The sequence below is a fragment of the Solanum verrucosum genome, unplaced genomic scaffold, assembly GCF_900185275.1.
Source record: "Solanum verrucosum unplaced genomic scaffold, falcon-dt-bn FXZP01000288.1, whole genome shotgun sequence".
Taxonomy (NCBI): Eukaryota; Viridiplantae; Streptophyta; class Magnoliopsida; order Solanales; family Solanaceae; genus Solanum; species Solanum verrucosum.
The window spans coordinates 647268-666086 of NW_026019933.1; the positions used below are offsets into that span (position 1 = coordinate 647268).

Here is an 18819-nt window from a genome sequence, read left to right on the forward strand (position 1 = left end):
ATAATTAAAAATAATATTTTAATATTATCAATATATCGCGCGAATACGTATATCAATTATTATTTTAAAGATAATGTCATGAACCGCAGTGGTAGATGTTATTGGATCGCGAGAGGCCCCTTTGGTCACCCACATGTTCCCATTTTCATTCCACCATATGCAAAATAATTGGAGGTGAGAAGTTTCATTAAAATTTTGAAAGGAATCATTTATAGCATCCATGCGTTCACATTTGTTTCTTAAATAAATTAAAGATGCTGCCAGTCATATGTCTCTATTGATATGATATTTATTTTTGGTTTTTAAATCATTGACGGTCCCTTAAAGTTGTCCGTATAATTTACTTAGATATCTCAATTAGGAGAGTAATTTCCCTAGATAGTCACCCATGTTTGAGAAATTATCTAGTAATATCACTTATGCTTATTTTAGAACTACAATATCACCCAACTTTACATATTTTCTCCAAAATATATTTGACACAAAAAAATATTATTTTCTCTCCTATTGGAATGCCATGTCACATTTTCATATTTCTTAAAAAAATTAAATTTTTTAAAATAACTCATATGTTATATTCAATAAAAAAAAATTCTTAACTATTTATCATTTTTAGTTTTTTACTTTAGCATATAAGAGATAGACATTTTTTCTATTATTACATTTAACATTAATTATTTTTCTAAATCATGCCTTTATTAATTTCTTAAAGAATATGCAAAGTGCACACTTTTAGTGGGATTTCATGTCATATTATTCTTTTTTTTAAAATAATATTTTTTACTTTTTTTTAAACTGGAAAATTTAGTTTCTACTCCTTCCGTCCATCTTTACTTGTTCAGTATTAATTTGCCATATCTCTTAAGAAATAATAAAAATAAGTTTACTATATCAATCTTTTAAAATAATAAATTTTATATTTTAAAAAACGCATTGACAAATGACTATAATTAATAATAAGAGTGAATTAGGAATTAAGTAATAAATTACCACTTGATTTTCTAAAGTAAACAAGTAACAAATGAATAATTATTTATAACGTAATGAATAAATAAAAATGGACAGAGGGAATAGTTGCTAGAAAAAAATCCGTAAAAAGAATTAGTTGATATAATACTCTTGATTTTTTATAAGTACGTAAAAATTGTTCTCTAATGTCACTTATTTTTCTTTTTTATTCTGTTCACTTTTACTTGTTTTTAATGTTCACCTGACGCATTTTATAAGAACTTCAAGAATGAATTATTTGAAAAATGATTTAGAATAAATAATTAGCATTACAAATATAAGTTGTTTAAAAATGTTCACTTTACGTTATGTAATTATTATTTTTACCGAGTATATCATATGGGTTGATTTAAAAAGTTAAATTTTTTAATTACTAGTAAAAAAGGAATAATGTGACATAGGAGAGAGAAAAATATTTTTTTGTGTCAAGTATATTTTGAGGGAAATTACTCCAATTAGGACTATTACCTATTAGATACTCTTGTTGGGATATATACTATCAACCATATGTTTAGATATAATATTTATTATAGAATAAATTATTTATTCAGTTTTAATAGATAATATATTCGTTTGTGGTGTCTGTTTATTTATATAGTAGATAATTTAGTGTATAGAGTTTTATCTTATATACAAATGATTAAATCATCGGTAAATATAAAGTTTTTTGTTCACAATCTAAGATGGAAATTGGATATGTCATCGATACGATTGTAGCACAAGATTATATATAATTTATCTTGATTATGAGAATGGTATAGTTCCAACTTCTTATGCTATGTCATTTTGTATGTATTGAACGGGACGAGTAGAGATAGTTGTTTTAGACTAACTGACAAAAATATATTCTTTAAACTGTTAAATGTACTTATATTCTTAATTATGATATAACTATTATGATTTGTATGTATTAATTATCGTTTTAATTTATTAAAAGGTGAGATTCTGAGATGAGTCAATATATCTGGTAAATTAGATGATAATAATATATATTGCTGAAATAATAAGTTAATTGATGGAATCCATGTCTCGATATAGAGATTGATGATAGTCTTTTTGAGAAACTTATAAGTTTTCATCGTGTCAAACCTTACAAGTGAATTTTTGAATCCGACACATGAAATAAGTTAAGCAGTACTCTAAAGGAAAATAATTTTTGAATTAAATTAGTCAATAATTTTGATTAGTATTTGTAATCTTAACATGTGGAATTACATAAGTGTTCAATGGAGAATTTTGAAATATAAATAGAGTGTGATTACGTGAAATGATTTGTAATTTATTATGGTAAGAATAATTCAAATTAATTATATGAAATTATATCCATAATAGCAAGCCTTATTAATTAGTTTTGTGATTCCTACTGTGCCCATATTTAACTAGAACTCATAATCCTATTTTCTAGGAAAAAAGAACAAAAGATTGTGACTTTTTAGTTCTTGAAAATAACGTCTTTTTGTTCTTGTTTTTGGACTGTGAAGAAATTTCTATAAGTAGGGATTCTTCTAACCTAGAAAGTGAATGAGTTTTCCATTCGATACTTGCCCACCCAAGTATTGAAAAAACTTTCTTTATCAATATACTGTTTCTTCTACACACGTCTCTATAATCGAAAATGTAGAGAGTTCGAATGTGAACGTGGGATCACCGTAGAAGACTGTGATTTGTTGTTTAACTTGTGGAGTCGCTTGAAGGTCTAACTCGTGGATTCACTTGAATGTATCTGCTCACGCTTCAAGAGGTAATTCTTGAATTAAATTTCAGTAAGTTTATGTGTTCTAGCATAAACACATTGATTATCTATTATTCATGTAAGCAGTATGATTCTGGTATGCTTCCACTGCACATATAGTTTTCCAACAATCCCTACATTATTAATACATGTATAACTCTAACCAGCTACCAAACGGTCCCTAACGATGTAGTGGATGTGATAGTTCCTCCATTAATCAGATATCTCTGGTTCAAATTGTGGATATGACAAAATCCTTAGCATGACGCGCTTATCCCCGCTACAACGAATTTAAATCAGTGGGACTTCAATAAGGATTTCTGACATCAAATAAAAATAATAATAATATAAATTAAAGTTTGTATTGGATTGTGATAAGTAGGAAAATAAAAACATGTGAGTAAATTTGTTCTTACGAGATGAAGAATAATGATTCTAAAAGTCATTGAAAAAAAACATGGCACACAATATCGTATAAATAAATTGAGAGTATATTTGTCATTAACGAAATTTCCAATGAATATAAAATTGGATTAATTATCTATATACACACTTTTATTTTTCATAATTTTCATTATTCTCTACCATTTTAAAATATTTCCAAAATTTCTTATTCAAGTCATCCGGATACATAAGTATTTTAACATTAACCCACGTTTTTTCTTCCTTTTTTCACTCCTTTAATCTCTTCTAATTTCACTCCACAATCTTATCCGTTACAATTTTCATCTCAATTTGAATTTCAAAAGGATTCTCTCTCTAGTAAATCAAATTTAAACCACTGAATTAGGTACTTTTCATATTCTCCATTGTCGTTTTTTATTTTTTTTGTTTTTACCCTTTTTTCCTGATACATATGATTCTCCATTGTATCTGATTCTCCGTTCATCCTTGTTTTTTGCAATGTATCATATTCATATTTAAGGTGTTGGTACATAATCCTAATGTTGTTGAATATTCGTTTAGTTTTATCACGTTCAATATAAATGTACTTGATAGTTGATACATAAATACTACCTAATGTATCATTTGCAGGTATCAAGTTTTTCAAAGTATTATCAAACTTATTCAAATTTAAAAGGTTATATAGACAATAACAAATCAGTTGTGTATTATGTATCTGCATTCTTTAATATTTGTTCAGTCTTATCCAACTTAGAATGCGATGTATATGTAATATTACCCAATAATAATCTTGATATATAAAAACTCAGACGATATGGAACAATCTGCAAACATTAAAAAATTTAGTGATACATTATATGAAATACATTTTTTTTCAATTTTCAAAGCAACACCTATCTAACAACAAACTAGCACATATCGACACAATTTTGTAACCATCTTATAACATGTACTAGGTATATTAAAATTATCAATGATACAACCATTCACAAAAATCCAAGATTGATATATATTAATGTATCATCCACATTTGTCTTGATCAAAACAAGTAATTTACGTATCTTAATTGTTACATATTTACATGTACAATATACACAATAATAACCTGATACATTACACAAATTTGTGATACACACACTCGATATTCAAAACGTATCTGATCCGTCTCAATTGTTAATCCATTTATTATATATATCATATACAATATATTATGATATACATTTTTATACAAATCACATCGAATACAAAATAATGACCACATCATAATCTATAGATACAAAATTACAATACACGCGGGTCGTTTACCACTAATGTATCATGTCTTACATAGTCACATCAAAATGACAAAATAAAACTATAACATTGATACATTAAAAAAAACTATATACCAATGGTGGAGAGGGCATAGGAAATGGTGGAGGAGGTGGTTGAACGGTCGGAGATGGATAAGGAGATAATATAAAAGATAATTCCTTCGTCGGATAAGAAGTCAATGAATTAATGGCACAAACACCGTATGGAAAATCACATGGAAAATCACTGTTTCTTCGTATATATCCATACCCCTCCACTCCCCATGATGTACCCCATGAGTTCTTGATTATTCAGTAGTCATCATGTTCCTAACTTTTGCTTTTATCGCAACCATTTGATTTGCATTCTTTTTCTTCCTATTTCTTCCTATTTTTCCATCAAAACCCTTGATATTTTAATCAATTGAGCAACTTTTTCTAACTTGATAAATACCAATCATTGTTGTATCATCAATTACTTCAATCTTGAGTGAACATCTCACAGTCCCATCATCTTTCTTCTCTTCCATATTAAAGCTGCTTTTTGCTTCATTTTTCTTGAGAGAACAAAGTGCACGTTATTTTTGGAATTCTTGAGAGAAGCAAGGGAAAAAAAAATGTGTAAAAAAAGAGTAACAAATAAGAGTACCCCTCTATACAATTGAAAAACAACAATCGTTCCATCAATGCTAACATTGACAGGTTGTAACACAAAGAAGGGCAATTTCTCATGTGGAACTTTTACGATTTCGAATTGATAGAAAAGATGAAAATCTGAATTTTGAATTTTGTAAAGTTGTTGCACATTGCATGGATTGATATCAATAAGATCTGCATGATTTATGGGAAAGAAAATCAATTTTATGTTAATATTCCATATTAAGCGCAACAAACAAGTTTTATAATGTATCACAATCAGTGTATCCGGATGAAACTTATGTATTCGGATGACTGATATTTTAAGGAACTTTTATAAAATAGAAAAGAGTAGGAATAAGATGTAATTTAGGTCTTACACTATGAGATTCATGTAAGTTATACTATAAAATTAAACTAAATTGGGTTTGCTATTGGAACACCTTAGTTTCTCTTCTCACTATGTTCTGCATGGATATAATATGGTTGGTACTTGAATATTTTAATGGAATGGAAACCATATATTATAAATGAAAAATAGTAAAAGATTACATAACTACTAACAATGCAAGTTAATTTATTTTTATTATTTGGAAAAATCAGAGATATTACGAAGGAACAAAATTAGAGAAGTTGGTCTAAATAAAAGTTATATCACTCCGAACAAATTTTGAATAGATAAAAGTGTTCATTAGATATTAATCTTAGTTGAGGTGTCTAAGTGAATTATACATACAATTTTAAGGGGCTGCAGATAACTTAACCTTATGTAATTTCCACCAATTAGAGACGATCATTCTAATCCTACGGTCTACATTCGCCTTCTAGAACCTTCCTTTCCCTTTTATTTTCCCCATTTTGGGTTTTTGTTTCATTTCATTACTGTGCTTGTGGTCTGTGCGTGCCGTACACACTCTCTCTCTAGGGTTTATCATCTTTGCCTTTCTCTCTCTTCAGGTTCTTATCTCTTTCATCGATCGATCGATCGATCTGTAATGCAGCTCTATTTTATTCACTTTTTATGGCTTTGATGATGTTGTGAAATGTGTCTATAGAATGATTATTTCGATTGCATTTTTGTTTCTGAAATGCCTTCTTTTGCCTGTGCTATGTGATCTTTACAGAGGGTGATCCGTGATCTTGATATGAATCTATATGTTACTAATAATTATTTGTTAAAAAAATTGTATAAATGTTTTTACGATGAATCTGTACACATCGCGATTTTAAATTGACCGGAGATCAGGTTCAATCCCCCACACCATGCAAAGCGAAGCCCGGTATTTAGGTGGAGAAGGATAGAGGGGCGGGCCTATTATTCACCGAGTTTAGAAAGCTGTGATTGGTCCAAAGGGCGGCGGCTCACAGACGAATTCGTCTTGGTTATAAAAAAAATAAATAAAATTGACCGGAGATGTTTGGCTATGATAATTATTCACTTTTCTGATTTTTTTTTGCATTATTATTTATTATATTTTTCTATAAAAATGACAAAGGGCGAAAAATACCTTGGCCTATTCGAAATAGGTTAAAAATACATTTTTGGCTAAAAAAATTATCCAAATTCATGAAAAACGCCTTTCTTTCTAATGGTTTGTTCCAACACAAGGGAAAATGAGTCAATTTTTGAAATGGGATAATTTTGCTATCCTATTAAAGTTTAGGGGACAAGTGCTTTTGATTTTAAAGATTTTAAATAAGAATTATTAGGGAGATTATGAAATTAGTTGATGAACTGACAATTTTTATACAATGCCAATATTATGAAATATAAAGTTTAATTATCAATATTAATTTTTCTACTATACATTTATTTTACAGTTCCTTTTCAAAACTATTACACTGAATCTGAGATGAAATAAGTAATAAATCTGATTAAAGTATAATTAAAATTGTTTTCTTTTATCATATCACTACTAGAGTTGGTAACCTAATATTGCATAGAGTTGGCAAAATTGTACCATTTTGAATAGTGCAAAGGGTATTAAAATTGTTTTCTTTTGAATGGTGCAAAGCGTAAATAATCTGTCCAGAGTCTGTTTTTTTTTTTTTTTCAACTTCAAGAATGGCATGGATCTGCTTACACATAATATTTGTGTTTTTTTTCTACAAATACTTAAGCCTTCTCGACCTAACTATAGTATATGATTGGTTAATTTCTTGATTGTGAAACTTATTGTACTTAAATGCTCTGTAGATCAATTACTATGGGTAAGTCCTATCCCACCGTGAGCGAGGAGTACCTCAAGGCTGTTGACAAATGTAAAAGGAAACTCAGAGCACTCATTGCTGAGAAGAATTGTGCTCCTATTATGCTCCGTCTTGCGTATGTTCTCTTCAATTGGTTTTTTTTTTTTGCTGATAAGTTAGACAGTGAATACAATACATTTGATCAAATGGATAATGAGTTGTAATTTTTGTGAGTTGTGTATAAAGATATTTTCTGTTGTCTCAGATGGCACTCTGCTGGTACCTATGATGTGTGTTCCAAGACTGGTGGTCCCTTTGGTACCATGAGGTTCAAAGCTGAGCAAGCTCATGGTGCAAACAATGGTCTTGACATTGCTCTCAGACTCTTGGAGCCCATTAGGGAGCAGTTTCCCACCCTCTCCCATGCTGATTTCCACCAAGTATGTATCCTTGCGTTGATTGTTAGTATTTTTTTTAACGGTTAATATTTGCTTAACAAAGTGCAGAACTAACTTGCTATTTTCTTTTGGTGCAGTTGGCTGGTGTTGTTGCTGTTGAAGTTACTGGAGGACCTGATGTTCCCTTTCACCCTGGCAGAGAGGTTAGTTAGACTGTCTATGCAGCTTTGTAGCAATTCTAGTTACTTCCCAATTTGAGGCCCTGTTTGTAAGGAAATACTGACTTGTGATTCTGGGAACTTCTATCTAAATTTTATGCATTTGGCAAAAGTCTCTTCCACTACTATTTGTGAAATACTTCCCTATTGGTATTGGTTAACTAAGACGTTATGATATGCATATGCTTCACATTACTGTAAAGGGTTGTGTGTAAAGAACTCCTGCATAGTGAATTCTAATTTGATGATTCTTATTCTTATATTCCCTTTCCTACTTTATGTATAGAAACTTTGTAGTATTATATATTCAAAATGTGTAACATTTTCATCCCTCTTGTTTGGTGAAATCTAAATTTATGTTAACATTGCTTTGCCAGGACAAGCCAGAACCACCTGTTGAAGGTCGCTTGCCTGATGCCACCAAGGGTAAGTTCTTCCTTTGCAAAATTTGTCTTATGATAGACTGATAGCTTTATAGAGAAGATTCTGATTGCAAAACATTGTGTTGAGGAACTTAATATCTCTTGCAATTTGCCTGTCTCGATAATCATATGTAAACCTAATGCAGGCTGTGACCACTTGAGGACGTGTTTGTGAAACAAATGGGTCTTTCTGATAAGGATATTGTTGCACTCTCTGGTGCCCATACCTTGGTTTGTTACCTGCTTTTACTGTTTAATCCTATTTGTTGCGAGGTTCTATTCCTACATGCTTATTTCTTAGTGATATTTTTCTCCAGGGAAGGTGCCACAAGGAGCGTTCTGGTTTTGAGGGACCCTGGACCGCCAATCCCCTTATCTTTGACAACTCATACTTTACGTAAGAATCTAAAAGAGTCTTTTTTGAGTTCTCCTTTTGTGGAATACTTGACTGTTATCAGTCCATTTTGTTTACTAGATATTTGTTATTGTCAGGGAGCTTTTGAGTGGGGAAAAAGAAGGGCTCTTACAGTTGCCATCAGACAAGGCTCTCCTCTGTGATCCTGCTTTCCGCCCCCTTGTTGAGAAATATGCTGCGGTTAGTATAAATACTATTCATCTAAGTTGTAAAATGCTGGCTGTGTTGTTGACTGATTGGAACAACTCTTTGCTTATGTCAGGATGAAGATGCCTTCTTCGCTGACTATGCTAAGGCTCACTTGACACTCTCTGAATTGGGGTAGGCATACATAATAGCTTCTTATTGAAAGACACATACATACATGCACGATTCTGCTTAGATATTATGTCTAACCTATCAATTTCTTTTTTATTATCAGATTTGCTGAAGCTTAAAATGGTGACGGGAAAGAGTTGGGAGAGTAGTGGCATATTTTACTATTGTTTCAATTCTGAAAAACTCGCTGGAGTTGTTGGGATAATTTTAGGCTTTTTAATAAGTTCCATTTTCTTTTTTGATAATTTTCCATTTGGTACTTTTTTTTTCTTAACTTGCTCTACTTTTAGGAAAGAAATGCAAGATGAGTTATGCGCTCCAAATTGTTATATTTACAGTGCAGCAAAATTGTTATATTTACAGTGCTTGATGTTTACCCCTAACTCTTTATATAAACCAATAAGCGAAGTTAATAATACAAGATAAAAAAGGTCTAGTTCAAGCCCTGGATAGCTATAGTACTTCAATTACTAACTTGGGGTCAATTTGATTGAGACTTTGATGTTATCCTTGATATAGCCCAACCTTAATTTTGAAACCAAACACAGATTGATCTACTACCTTTGTTTCTGTTTCCAAACATTTATATAATGTCATGTCCAACACTCTTGACTTTTTAAGATTCATGCTTAACTGTTGGTGAATGTAATAGTGATGTAGCTAAGAGGTAGAAGAAATGGAAAGCCTGAACTGTTCGAGAGATGAGCTAAATATATTTCTTTAAGCCGCCACATCTACAAGAATTCAATGGGTTTTATGTACATATGGAACTTATTTGACATTCCTAGTGAATAAATGATTAGCTAGAATCTCTATATAGGAACTCAAATCTTTAAGATTTTTTTCTATATGAATTACTGTAAATTCTTTTTTCTCAAAGATGTACCTTATCTATAGATAAAAAGTAGGTTGCTTATACAACAAAGCCCACATTTTTTTAATATTTTTTTTCAATTCTCATTTTATTTTTATTATTCTAATTTTTCTAAAAGTTTTTTTTTTTTTTGTTTTTATACTATTTATATTTCATTTCTTTCTCATTTTCAACCTTTACTTTATGTGGTTCCATGTAATTTTTTTGTATTATCTATTTTTTATGTTGTGTTTATTTTATTCATTAGCATAATTTTTATTCGTATTCTAATTTTTAAATTAAAGTAGAATTCATTACTGAGTAAGGTTATAGACTTACATTTTCCTTTTCTTTTAAATCATATTTACGCATGTTATATTGAAATTTGACATACGAGTATTATGTTAAATTTATGACATTTTTTTATTTTTAATATCAATCTTTTTGTCAAACATGTATTTTATGATGTTCACCGAAAAATATCAAATGATTAAAAGTTTATCCACTTTAGCAAAGGTAAAGAACTAAAATATCAAAAAAAGAAAAAAAGAAAAAGGACTAGATATTTAAATTTATTTTTCTTAAACCTTATTCTTTCATGGGCGAAGTGAAAACCCAAAATAAACACAGGAGGTTGAAGTGTTAAACCCTAAACCCTAACTCTCTCGCCGGCGAATAAATAGACGTTGCAAATCACTCGCACAGGAGGTGTGTTTTCTTCTGAATTCTGTTTGTTTATCATTTTTCAATTACTGTATTACGTTGATAATCCTAAGTTCTTTCATTCAGTTCAAATTTATAGCATGTATGTGTGCATCTACAACTCTGATTGGTGCCGAGTTAGCGACGAAATGAAAGTTTATTTGGTGCTTAAAATGTGGCAATGGCAATAAACCAGAAAAATGTGAAAATTTGTAGCTTTTATGGAAGAGAAATGTTTAGAATTTAATAAATACTACACTGTTTGCTTTTTGTGCTTAAGCTGGGAAATCGTTGGGCAATGCGTAGCTGAATTGAGAAAGAGTGGTTAAGGTCATGGATTTAGTATTTGAAAATCTAAATTGAAATCGGTCAATATAAGGTCTGGAAGTACATTTACTGTTATTCAGGATAAGTTGATTTAGACTGGTGAAGTACATTTAGTTGGAGGAGAATTACAAAGTGTCATGTTCAAATTCCAGCACAACAAAGAACAAGCCGAAAGTAATTGACGCTCAAACTTAGATGAATGAAGTGATAAGAATGATGATTCCCAATTGCCAACCTGACAACGGTAGACTAAAAAACAATCAAGAGAAGTGAAGAGAGGAAACGTACCTAAGAGCAGAGTTTGAGACGAGGGAACTTATGGAATGTGGTAGATTGGTAAGAGATTAGAAGTGGTTGCTCTGTATGAAAAATAGGAATTCACGTGCTAAACCTCCAGTTTATGATGAAATTTAGATTATTGAATGTCCAATTAAACCCTATTGTTGCCAGGAAGGCATGTTGACTGTGAGTGTATGCTTATCCTCACTTATATATTTCTTCCCATCTGCCTATGCCTAAGTTTTGGTGGACAAAGTTACTAGATACGTGTGTTGATGGTGGTGGGAAATAGGTAATACCCGGTGTAACAGTCGAGGTGTAAGCAAGTTGATCCGTGTAAAAAAAAAGAAAAATGTGGTGAAGTGCATTTGATGTATAATATGCTGTTACAAAGATTGTTGACTCAAATATCTGAAAACGATGTGTTCTAAACGTGGCTTGTCTTGATATCTTTTTATGGTAATCTCATATCTGATCTTCTTGTCAAAGCAGGCAATACAAAGTGTGTCTGTAATAAAAATGTTGCTCCGTTTGATCCGGAGATCTTATGCTGCTGTTCGCCCTCTATCAACTGAAGCTTCGACAACAGTGAAGTCCACAAGATCAGGAGGTGGAAGTAGCATTACCACTAGTTTAGAAGGTGGCACTAGTACTGCCACAAGTACTCGTGGCAGAGACACACTAGGGAGGAGGCTTTTGAGTTTGATCTATGCAAAACGTAGTGCTGTCATTGCTATACGCAAGTGGAAGGAAGAGGGGCACCCTGTCCGGAAGTATGAGCTCAATCGCATTGTCCGGGAGTTGCGAAGACACAAACGATTTAAACATGCCCTTGAGGTTTCTCTTTCTTCTCATTAACTGGTTCATGATTTACTTTGAATCATTCATTTCTTAGGCTTATAGTGGTAGAGTATTGCAGCACTGGAATACATTTCCTTTTGTTGTTTTCTATGCTAGCTTCTCCATTTTTCCATGAAACTTGCTTAGGATGGATGGGCGGGATAGGGTAAGAACTGGAAATTATCTGCTTCTTTTGTTGAATACTCAAGTGAATTATTCTATGTGGTTAATTGCTGAATACAAAGTCATTGTACACGGTGCCACCTTAGATTTTGAACAAGGGAATTACTAATCCAAGATATGGTGTTATATGATTGAGAAGGTAACTGCTTTTTTCAGTATTCCCAATTGCTCCGGAGTCTCCTCACCTACTGAAGGAATTGCTAGAGTTTTCAAGCTTTGCTGATATTCCTTATATTATTGCTAATAAGAACTCTGACCACTGATATGACCAGTTAAGAACGGAATGCATGTTGTAAATGCTTAATACAAACATGCATTTTATTTTTTCTACTGCTTGTTTTTGTTTTGTTTAAATTAAATTAATTATTGTCCTTGCTCTTGAGTAAGTGTCTCATAGTTTTCTAAATAGCCCTTGCGATAGTTTTCTGAAAAGCAAGGCTACATGCCATTTTTAATAGCATTGAAATCTGCAATGTTGATGGGATTATGTTTACAGGTTTGTGAATGGATGAGGGTACAAGATGATATCGAACTATTATCTGGTGACTATGCAGTTCATTTGGACTTGATTGCAAAAGTTCGTGGTATGAACAGTGCAGAGAAGTTTTTTGAAGACCTGCCTGATAAACTGAAGGTCCAGACCACCTGTACTGCCCTTCTCCACACCTATGTCCAGCACAAGGACACTGCTAAAGCTGAGTCTTTGATGGAAAAAATGTCCGAATGCGGGTTCTTGAAGTACCCTCTTCCTTATAATCATATGCTTACCTTATACATATCCCAAGGGCAACTAGAGAAGGTTCCAGGCCTGATTAAGGAATTGAAGAAAAATACCTCTCCTGATATTGTTACATACAATCTGGAGTTGGCAGTTTTTGCATCACAGAATAATGTTGAAGCTGCAGAGAAAGCGTTCCTTGAGCTAAAGAAGGCAAAATTGGACCCTGACTGGATAACATTTAGCACCTTAACCAACATCTACATTAAAAGCTCACTTCAGGATAAGGCAAAGTCAACTTTGAGAGAAATGGAGAAAAGGATTTCCAGGAAGGGTCGAACTGCATATGCTTCTCTCATTAGTTTGCATACAAATCTACAGAGCAAGGATGAAGTTTTCCGAATATGGAAGGAGATGAAGTCACTCTTCCGTAAAGTGAATGATACAGAATATAGTTGTATTATATCGTCGTTACTGAAGTTGGATGAATTTGGAGAAGCAATGAATCTGTACACTGAATGGGAAGCTGGTTCTGTGACCAAGGATACTAGGGTTGCAAATTTAATTCTTGCTGCTTACATTAACAGAAGTGAGATGGAAAATGCTGTCGATTTTCACAACAGAATGGCGGAGAAAGGCATAACTCCTAGCTGCACCACTTGGAATCTTCTTACACGGGGTTATTTGAAGCAAAAGGAAATGGATAAAGTTGTCGAATTTTTCAAAAAAACTGTTACAAGTGTTTCAAAATGGGATCCGGATGCAAAGATGGTTCAAGAGATGTTTCATGTAGTTGAAGAGCAGGGCGACATTCAGATGGCAGAACAGTTACTAGTTACCCTTCGACACGCTAAGTATGTGAATACAGAGATATATAATGCACTTCTCCGAACTTATGTGAATGCTGGTAAGATGCCAATGATAGTTACAGAGAGGATGAAAAAGGATAACGTGGAGATGGATGAGGAAACTCGAAAGTTAATTGGAATAACTAGCAAGATGACTGTAACTGAGGTTCCAAATGGGGTTGCTTAAGAACAAGGCTGGACTTTCAACTATGTAAAATATTCAGATTATGCACAAGAAACTTGTATCCAAAGCTTCTCTTGTAGCAATTAGAGTTTTACTATGCCTCCCACAACAGCTATATGTTTTCTATTTATATATCCATTGAACAGTTATTGTAATAGTTGATGTAGTGATTTCAATTTTCAATTAGTCAATCAATGAAATACACCTACTTCGGGTTATTTACATATACTTGCAAGTAATTTGTGTATCCCTCCCCAAAAAATGTCCGTTTTGAGGTCAGACGTGCAATACATGCTCTGATGGTCAACACTCGCCATCAAGTAGTTATATAATAGATCACACCACATATAAATGCTGTTTCATAGTAGACATGCAATATGTTTTGATTTTAACATATCATAGTAAAATTTACCGATCAAGCCGTGTCGAGGCACAACACTCGGACACATCTTATATGTTTTTTTTTTCATCGTTTGAGAGTCAATTTTTTAATTTTTGCCATGTGAATTTAGAATGAAATTTTAAAATAAAATTTACATAGTTAAAAATTACTTAAAAAGTATAATAAGTTATATTAGTTTATAATTTAAAATATTTTAAAAACATGAAAAGATCATATCAAACAGAATTCAAAAGTTACTACATAAAGGTGGAGCTACTTCTCAATCCTGGGAAATCTTAGTTGCAGAATTGAAAACTTATACTATTGTGTAATATTTTTTTTTTTTAGGTAGGATATTGTGTAATATGTTCTCAAAAAGAGTGGAAAAGAAACTTTTATTCAAATTATAGTAGTAATACTAGTTCTGCAACAATACAAGTATCAACAAACCCTTTCAATTTGAGTTACGGTGGAATGATAGGAATCCTTCATTTTTAGTTATATATTTCGAGTTTAGAGTTATGAGAATGAAAAAAAAATCTATTTGTAGGCGCTACTCAAAAATGTGTTTTGTAATGTATAAATATAAGTTTAATCAGCTTTTAATATGAGTACAGAAAAAAAAAATCCCTTTTCTTTTCTACCTAAAAGAAAAGAAAGAAAGGATTATTAAAAGATTGTGTGGCTGTGGGTGTAGGTGTGGGGGCGGCATAAATGGTTTTTGAGGAATTAGATGAAAAAAGAAGGGAAAATTATTTTGGCCCCTAAATTGATGTATTAATTTTTTGTTTTTATTAAATGAAAAAGATATATTTAGATCTTAATATGTTTTAGTTAAGTTGTGAGGACGGGATAATAGGGGTTCACTAGCATCGAATATATAAGAGTAGTAGATGGATTAAGGACCATTTTAATCAAATAAAAGATCAAATAAATACTTTTATTATATATTAAGGATCATTTTAATAAAGGCATATTTGAGCCCTTTTCCTTTATATAAATAGGAAAAACCCTATGTGCCTCTCGACTCTTTTGTGCATTCTAGGTTAGAATGGAAACATATTGTTGCAGTAATGGGATTGATAGAATAAGCTCATTGCCCGTTGATATACTTCACAACATTCTTTCAAATCTCTGTATTTTTGATGTGATTCATATGACTGTATTGTCGAAAAGATGGAAATACATAAGCACTACCATCCCCTACTTCCGGTTTGATAGTAGTTTCTCTGATTCAGATCCAGATCATGAGGAATTCAAAGAATTTATCGATACCTTTTTAATTTCCCATAAAACGATTAACCTTGTCCGTTTTATCCTCTCATGTAGCAATATGTTTGAAAGCACAGATATATTGCGTTTTATTGATGCAGCAACAAGAAGAAATGTTGAACAACTTGTGTTGTGGTTTTCGCCTTGTGAGCCATTTGAGTTACCGCATTGTCTTGTAACTTGTGAATCTTTACATGTTTTGAAACTAAATTTGTGTGGATATATACTTAAACTGCCTAATCATAATCATTTAAACGGATTTCGTCAGCTGAAATTGCTTCATCTTTGCAATGTTGAGTTATTAGATGGACATTTGACAAGTTGCTTCTTCTCAGAATGTCTACTCCTTGAAAAAATGGAATTATGTGATTGCAATTTACAACATATGAACCTGCTTCATATTGCTTCGAAATCTCTTTTATACCTCACTTTTGATGAGGGCAACTATTATGACAATTGTGAAATCAAAATTTCTTGTCCTGCTCTCAAATTCTTAACATATAAATCTCCTATGCCAAAGGATATTAGTAATCAACAATCTCTTTTCAATAGAACATGTGTTAAATCAATTTTGATGATTATGATAGAAATTGTGATGAGAAAATTGGAATTCTTGTGCATAAGATGATCAAGGAAGTCCCTTCTATATCACTTCTGAAACTATGCAAGGCTTCTCTTAAGGTAAAGTTTTGTTTTCTTTGGATTTAATAAGCACATAGATTCTTAATTTTCTCATTTTTTGTATTTTCTTTTGGTGTTATAGGGTTTGTATAAAGAGGCTTGCCTCTCTCCCATCTGCTTTAATAAGCTCAAGTCCTTAAAACTGAAATTGGGAGTTGATGAAGATTGTATGCAAGTTATGATACGATTGCTCAAGTATTCGCCTAACCTCGAGGTTTTAAAATTGTGGTGCGATGAGGTAAGGCACTTCATCTGTGAAGTGATGTAATAAAAGTCTGAGATGAATAACATGTTGATTAGATGGATGGCTTGGTTTGGTTTGAATTGTAGGTATTAGACTGCAATACGAACAGATCACTTGGATTTTTTATGAATCAGTGACACTTGAAAGTGAATCCTGTTTGGCATTTTCACTTGAAATAGTTACTTGTGTTGTTGAGTGATTGCTGCTTATTCAGATTTATAGTTGTTTCAATACAAGCGTTTGATTCTCTTCTGACTCTCAATTGTCTTCTAGGATGGAGAATGGAGGGAGAATTATTTAAAGTATCAAGAATGGTGTGACTATTGGCAGGTACGGGAAGATCAAGGCCGGGGGATAAGGTTTTTCACCCGACCCCCCTTGGTAAAAAATTACAATGTACATATAAGGTAGTGAGTAATTCTCTACTTGTTATGTTTATATAGATTTTGAGTCCCCTAAACACAAGACTAGAGACTGGGGAGTTGAAAAGTCACCTTTGGGATTGCAAGTTTCAGATCTGAAACACAATATTTTTAATTGTTGGCAGATGCATGATCCTGAAGTAAGCATTGTGTGTTTGGACTCTCATCTAAAATCGATTCAGTTGATTGGTTTCAAAGATGAAGAAAACGAGATAGAACTAATAAGGTTTTTTCTGAAGAATGCACGGGTATTGGAAAAATTTAGGATTGTTTGTGCTGGTTATGCTCTGACATCAAAAGAGGCATCAAAGAAGGTTTTGAATATTCCTACAACTTCTTCACAAGTTCTTTTGACATTTCACGATGCCAAGCTCAAACGGTGGTCTGATAACTGGTTGGATAATTGTTAGATTTAGTCTTATTGAAAATCCAAGTGAGAACCAAACTGTTGTTGAGGTTTATGAAACTTGTAGTTCATGTTTGACTGAAATAGAGTACTTGCTAGGACTACATAGTATATATGCCCAATTTGGAATTTGCATTCTAGTCCATTGTATTGTGACTGTGGAGTTGCATTGTAACATCACAGGTCGAAGTTTCTTAACTGCTCGTCACATAAACAACTATCATCGATGTATAGTTTCTTCAATCAAAGCCAACCAAACAATATTTGAAAGATACAGCACCAAATTAAATTAGCAATCTACAGTCCAAAGTAATGGAATACATAATGAAACGTAAAAATATTCATTCTAGTCTAAAGAGAAGATTATTTACACATAGATAACAACATAACATATAAGTAGTGAAATGTGGCATCTTAATTTTGTAATTCCTAACTAAGAAAATGTTGAAAAAATATGGAGTATTATATATCTCATAAAGAATTATTCTATCTCCTATTCTATTTGAAGGAAAATATTATTTTATGTCCTAAATTATTCACTCCTTAAAAGACCTTCATTGTCCATGATAGTGGTGATTGACTATGGTCTTTAATACCATCATAAATACTTTTTCTCTATTGATATTAATTCCCATTAATCCTTTCCAATAATGAGGGAAGAAAATGTCACATTACTAATATATAATGTTCTTCATCCATTGTGGATAGTAGAAAGAACATGTTTTCATTTTGTGAGAACAGAGAGGCACAAAGTTCTCTCTTGTAATTTCTCCATCTATACTTTGTTATGCTAGGCTTTCTTTCTTAATTTCTGGCTCCTCGTTTATACTAGAAGAGCTTGTTGAATCTTGGGAATACACCTATACCAGGTGAAATATCCTTCAGCTATGAGAATTTCCTACAAAAGTTTATGGTGAAGTATAAGTTTTGGTGAATTCAATACAAGTGTTTGTGATGAAGGTATTCCACTTGTATCATGGGAGAAAGTTTGTTGCCCAAACAAGACCCAAGTGAAATGTAACATCTGTTGGTCAATTGCTTGTAAGAAAGATTCTTTAATGCGTATTCACTAACTCCTCAAGGGGAGGGTGGAGAGCATTATATTATATAGGGTAAAAAAACTAAAATATCTATCTATACTACCTAAAAAGCATGAACTCCAAACTTGAATGTTAAATTACTATAATACCTTCAATTAAAAATAATCAATTTATTTTATTTATTAATTTAATAATATTAAAAGTAAATACCTTTTCACATTAAAGGGTTGTGATTTTTTCAAAGGGTTGTGACTTTTTTGATGGGTTGTGACTTTTCGATGAGTTGTGACTTTTCCGAAGGGTTGTGATTTTTCAAAAGAGTTGCGACTTTTCCAAAGGGTTGTGCCTTTTCCGATGAGTTGTGACTTTTCTGATGAGCAATGACTTTTTCGAAAGGTTGTAAC

The 18819-nt window shown here is 32.0% G+C and overlaps 3 protein-coding genes across 4 annotated transcripts; all 3 read left to right on the forward strand.

Annotated features, from left to right (window-relative positions):
• Window positions 1–5973: 5973 nt before the first annotated feature.
• LOC125833147 (L-ascorbate peroxidase 1, cytosolic-like) lies at window positions 5974–9176 on the forward strand. Its single transcript, XM_049512291.1, is given in 11 exon segments — window positions 5974–6030; window positions 7271–7399; window positions 7529–7703; window positions 7799–7864; window positions 8257–8305; window positions 8448–8459; window positions 8462–8532; window positions 8619–8698; window positions 8794–8896; window positions 8979–9037; window positions 9138–9176. Coding segments are annotated over 10 exon segments (750 nt in total). The 5' UTR covers window positions 5974–6030; window positions 7271–7280; the 3' UTR covers window positions 9154–9176.
• A 1316-nt stretch (window positions 9177–10492) lies between these two features.
• On the forward strand, window positions 10493–14174 carry LOC125833005 (pentatricopeptide repeat-containing protein At4g02820, mitochondrial-like). Of its 2 annotated transcripts, XM_049512181.1 has the most exons (3): window positions 10493–10595; window positions 11688–12032; window positions 12715–14174. In XM_049512181.1, the coding sequence occupies exons 2-3, from the start codon at window positions 11715–11717 to the stop codon at window positions 13969–13971; spliced, it is 1575 nt and encodes a 524-aa protein (XP_049368138.1). In that variant the 5' UTR covers window positions 10493–10595; window positions 11688–11714; the 3' UTR covers window positions 13972–14174. The 2 variants fall into 2 exon arrangements, with proteins under 2 accessions (XP_049368138.1, XP_049368131.1); XM_049512174.1 differs by lacking the exon at window positions 10493–10595 and having other exon boundaries at window positions 11652–12032; window positions 12715–14045.
• Window positions 14175–15401: 1227 nt separating this feature from the next.
• On the forward strand, window positions 15402–17379 carry LOC125833268 (putative F-box/FBD/LRR-repeat protein At3g49030). Its single transcript, XM_049512420.1, has 3 exons — window positions 15402–15797; window positions 16821–16877; window positions 17095–17379. Exons 1-3 carry the CDS (start codon window positions 15402–15404, stop codon window positions 17377–17379), a joined length of 738 nt encoding a protein of 245 aa, XP_049368377.1.
• The last annotated feature ends 1440 nt before the right edge of the window (window positions 17380–18819 follow it).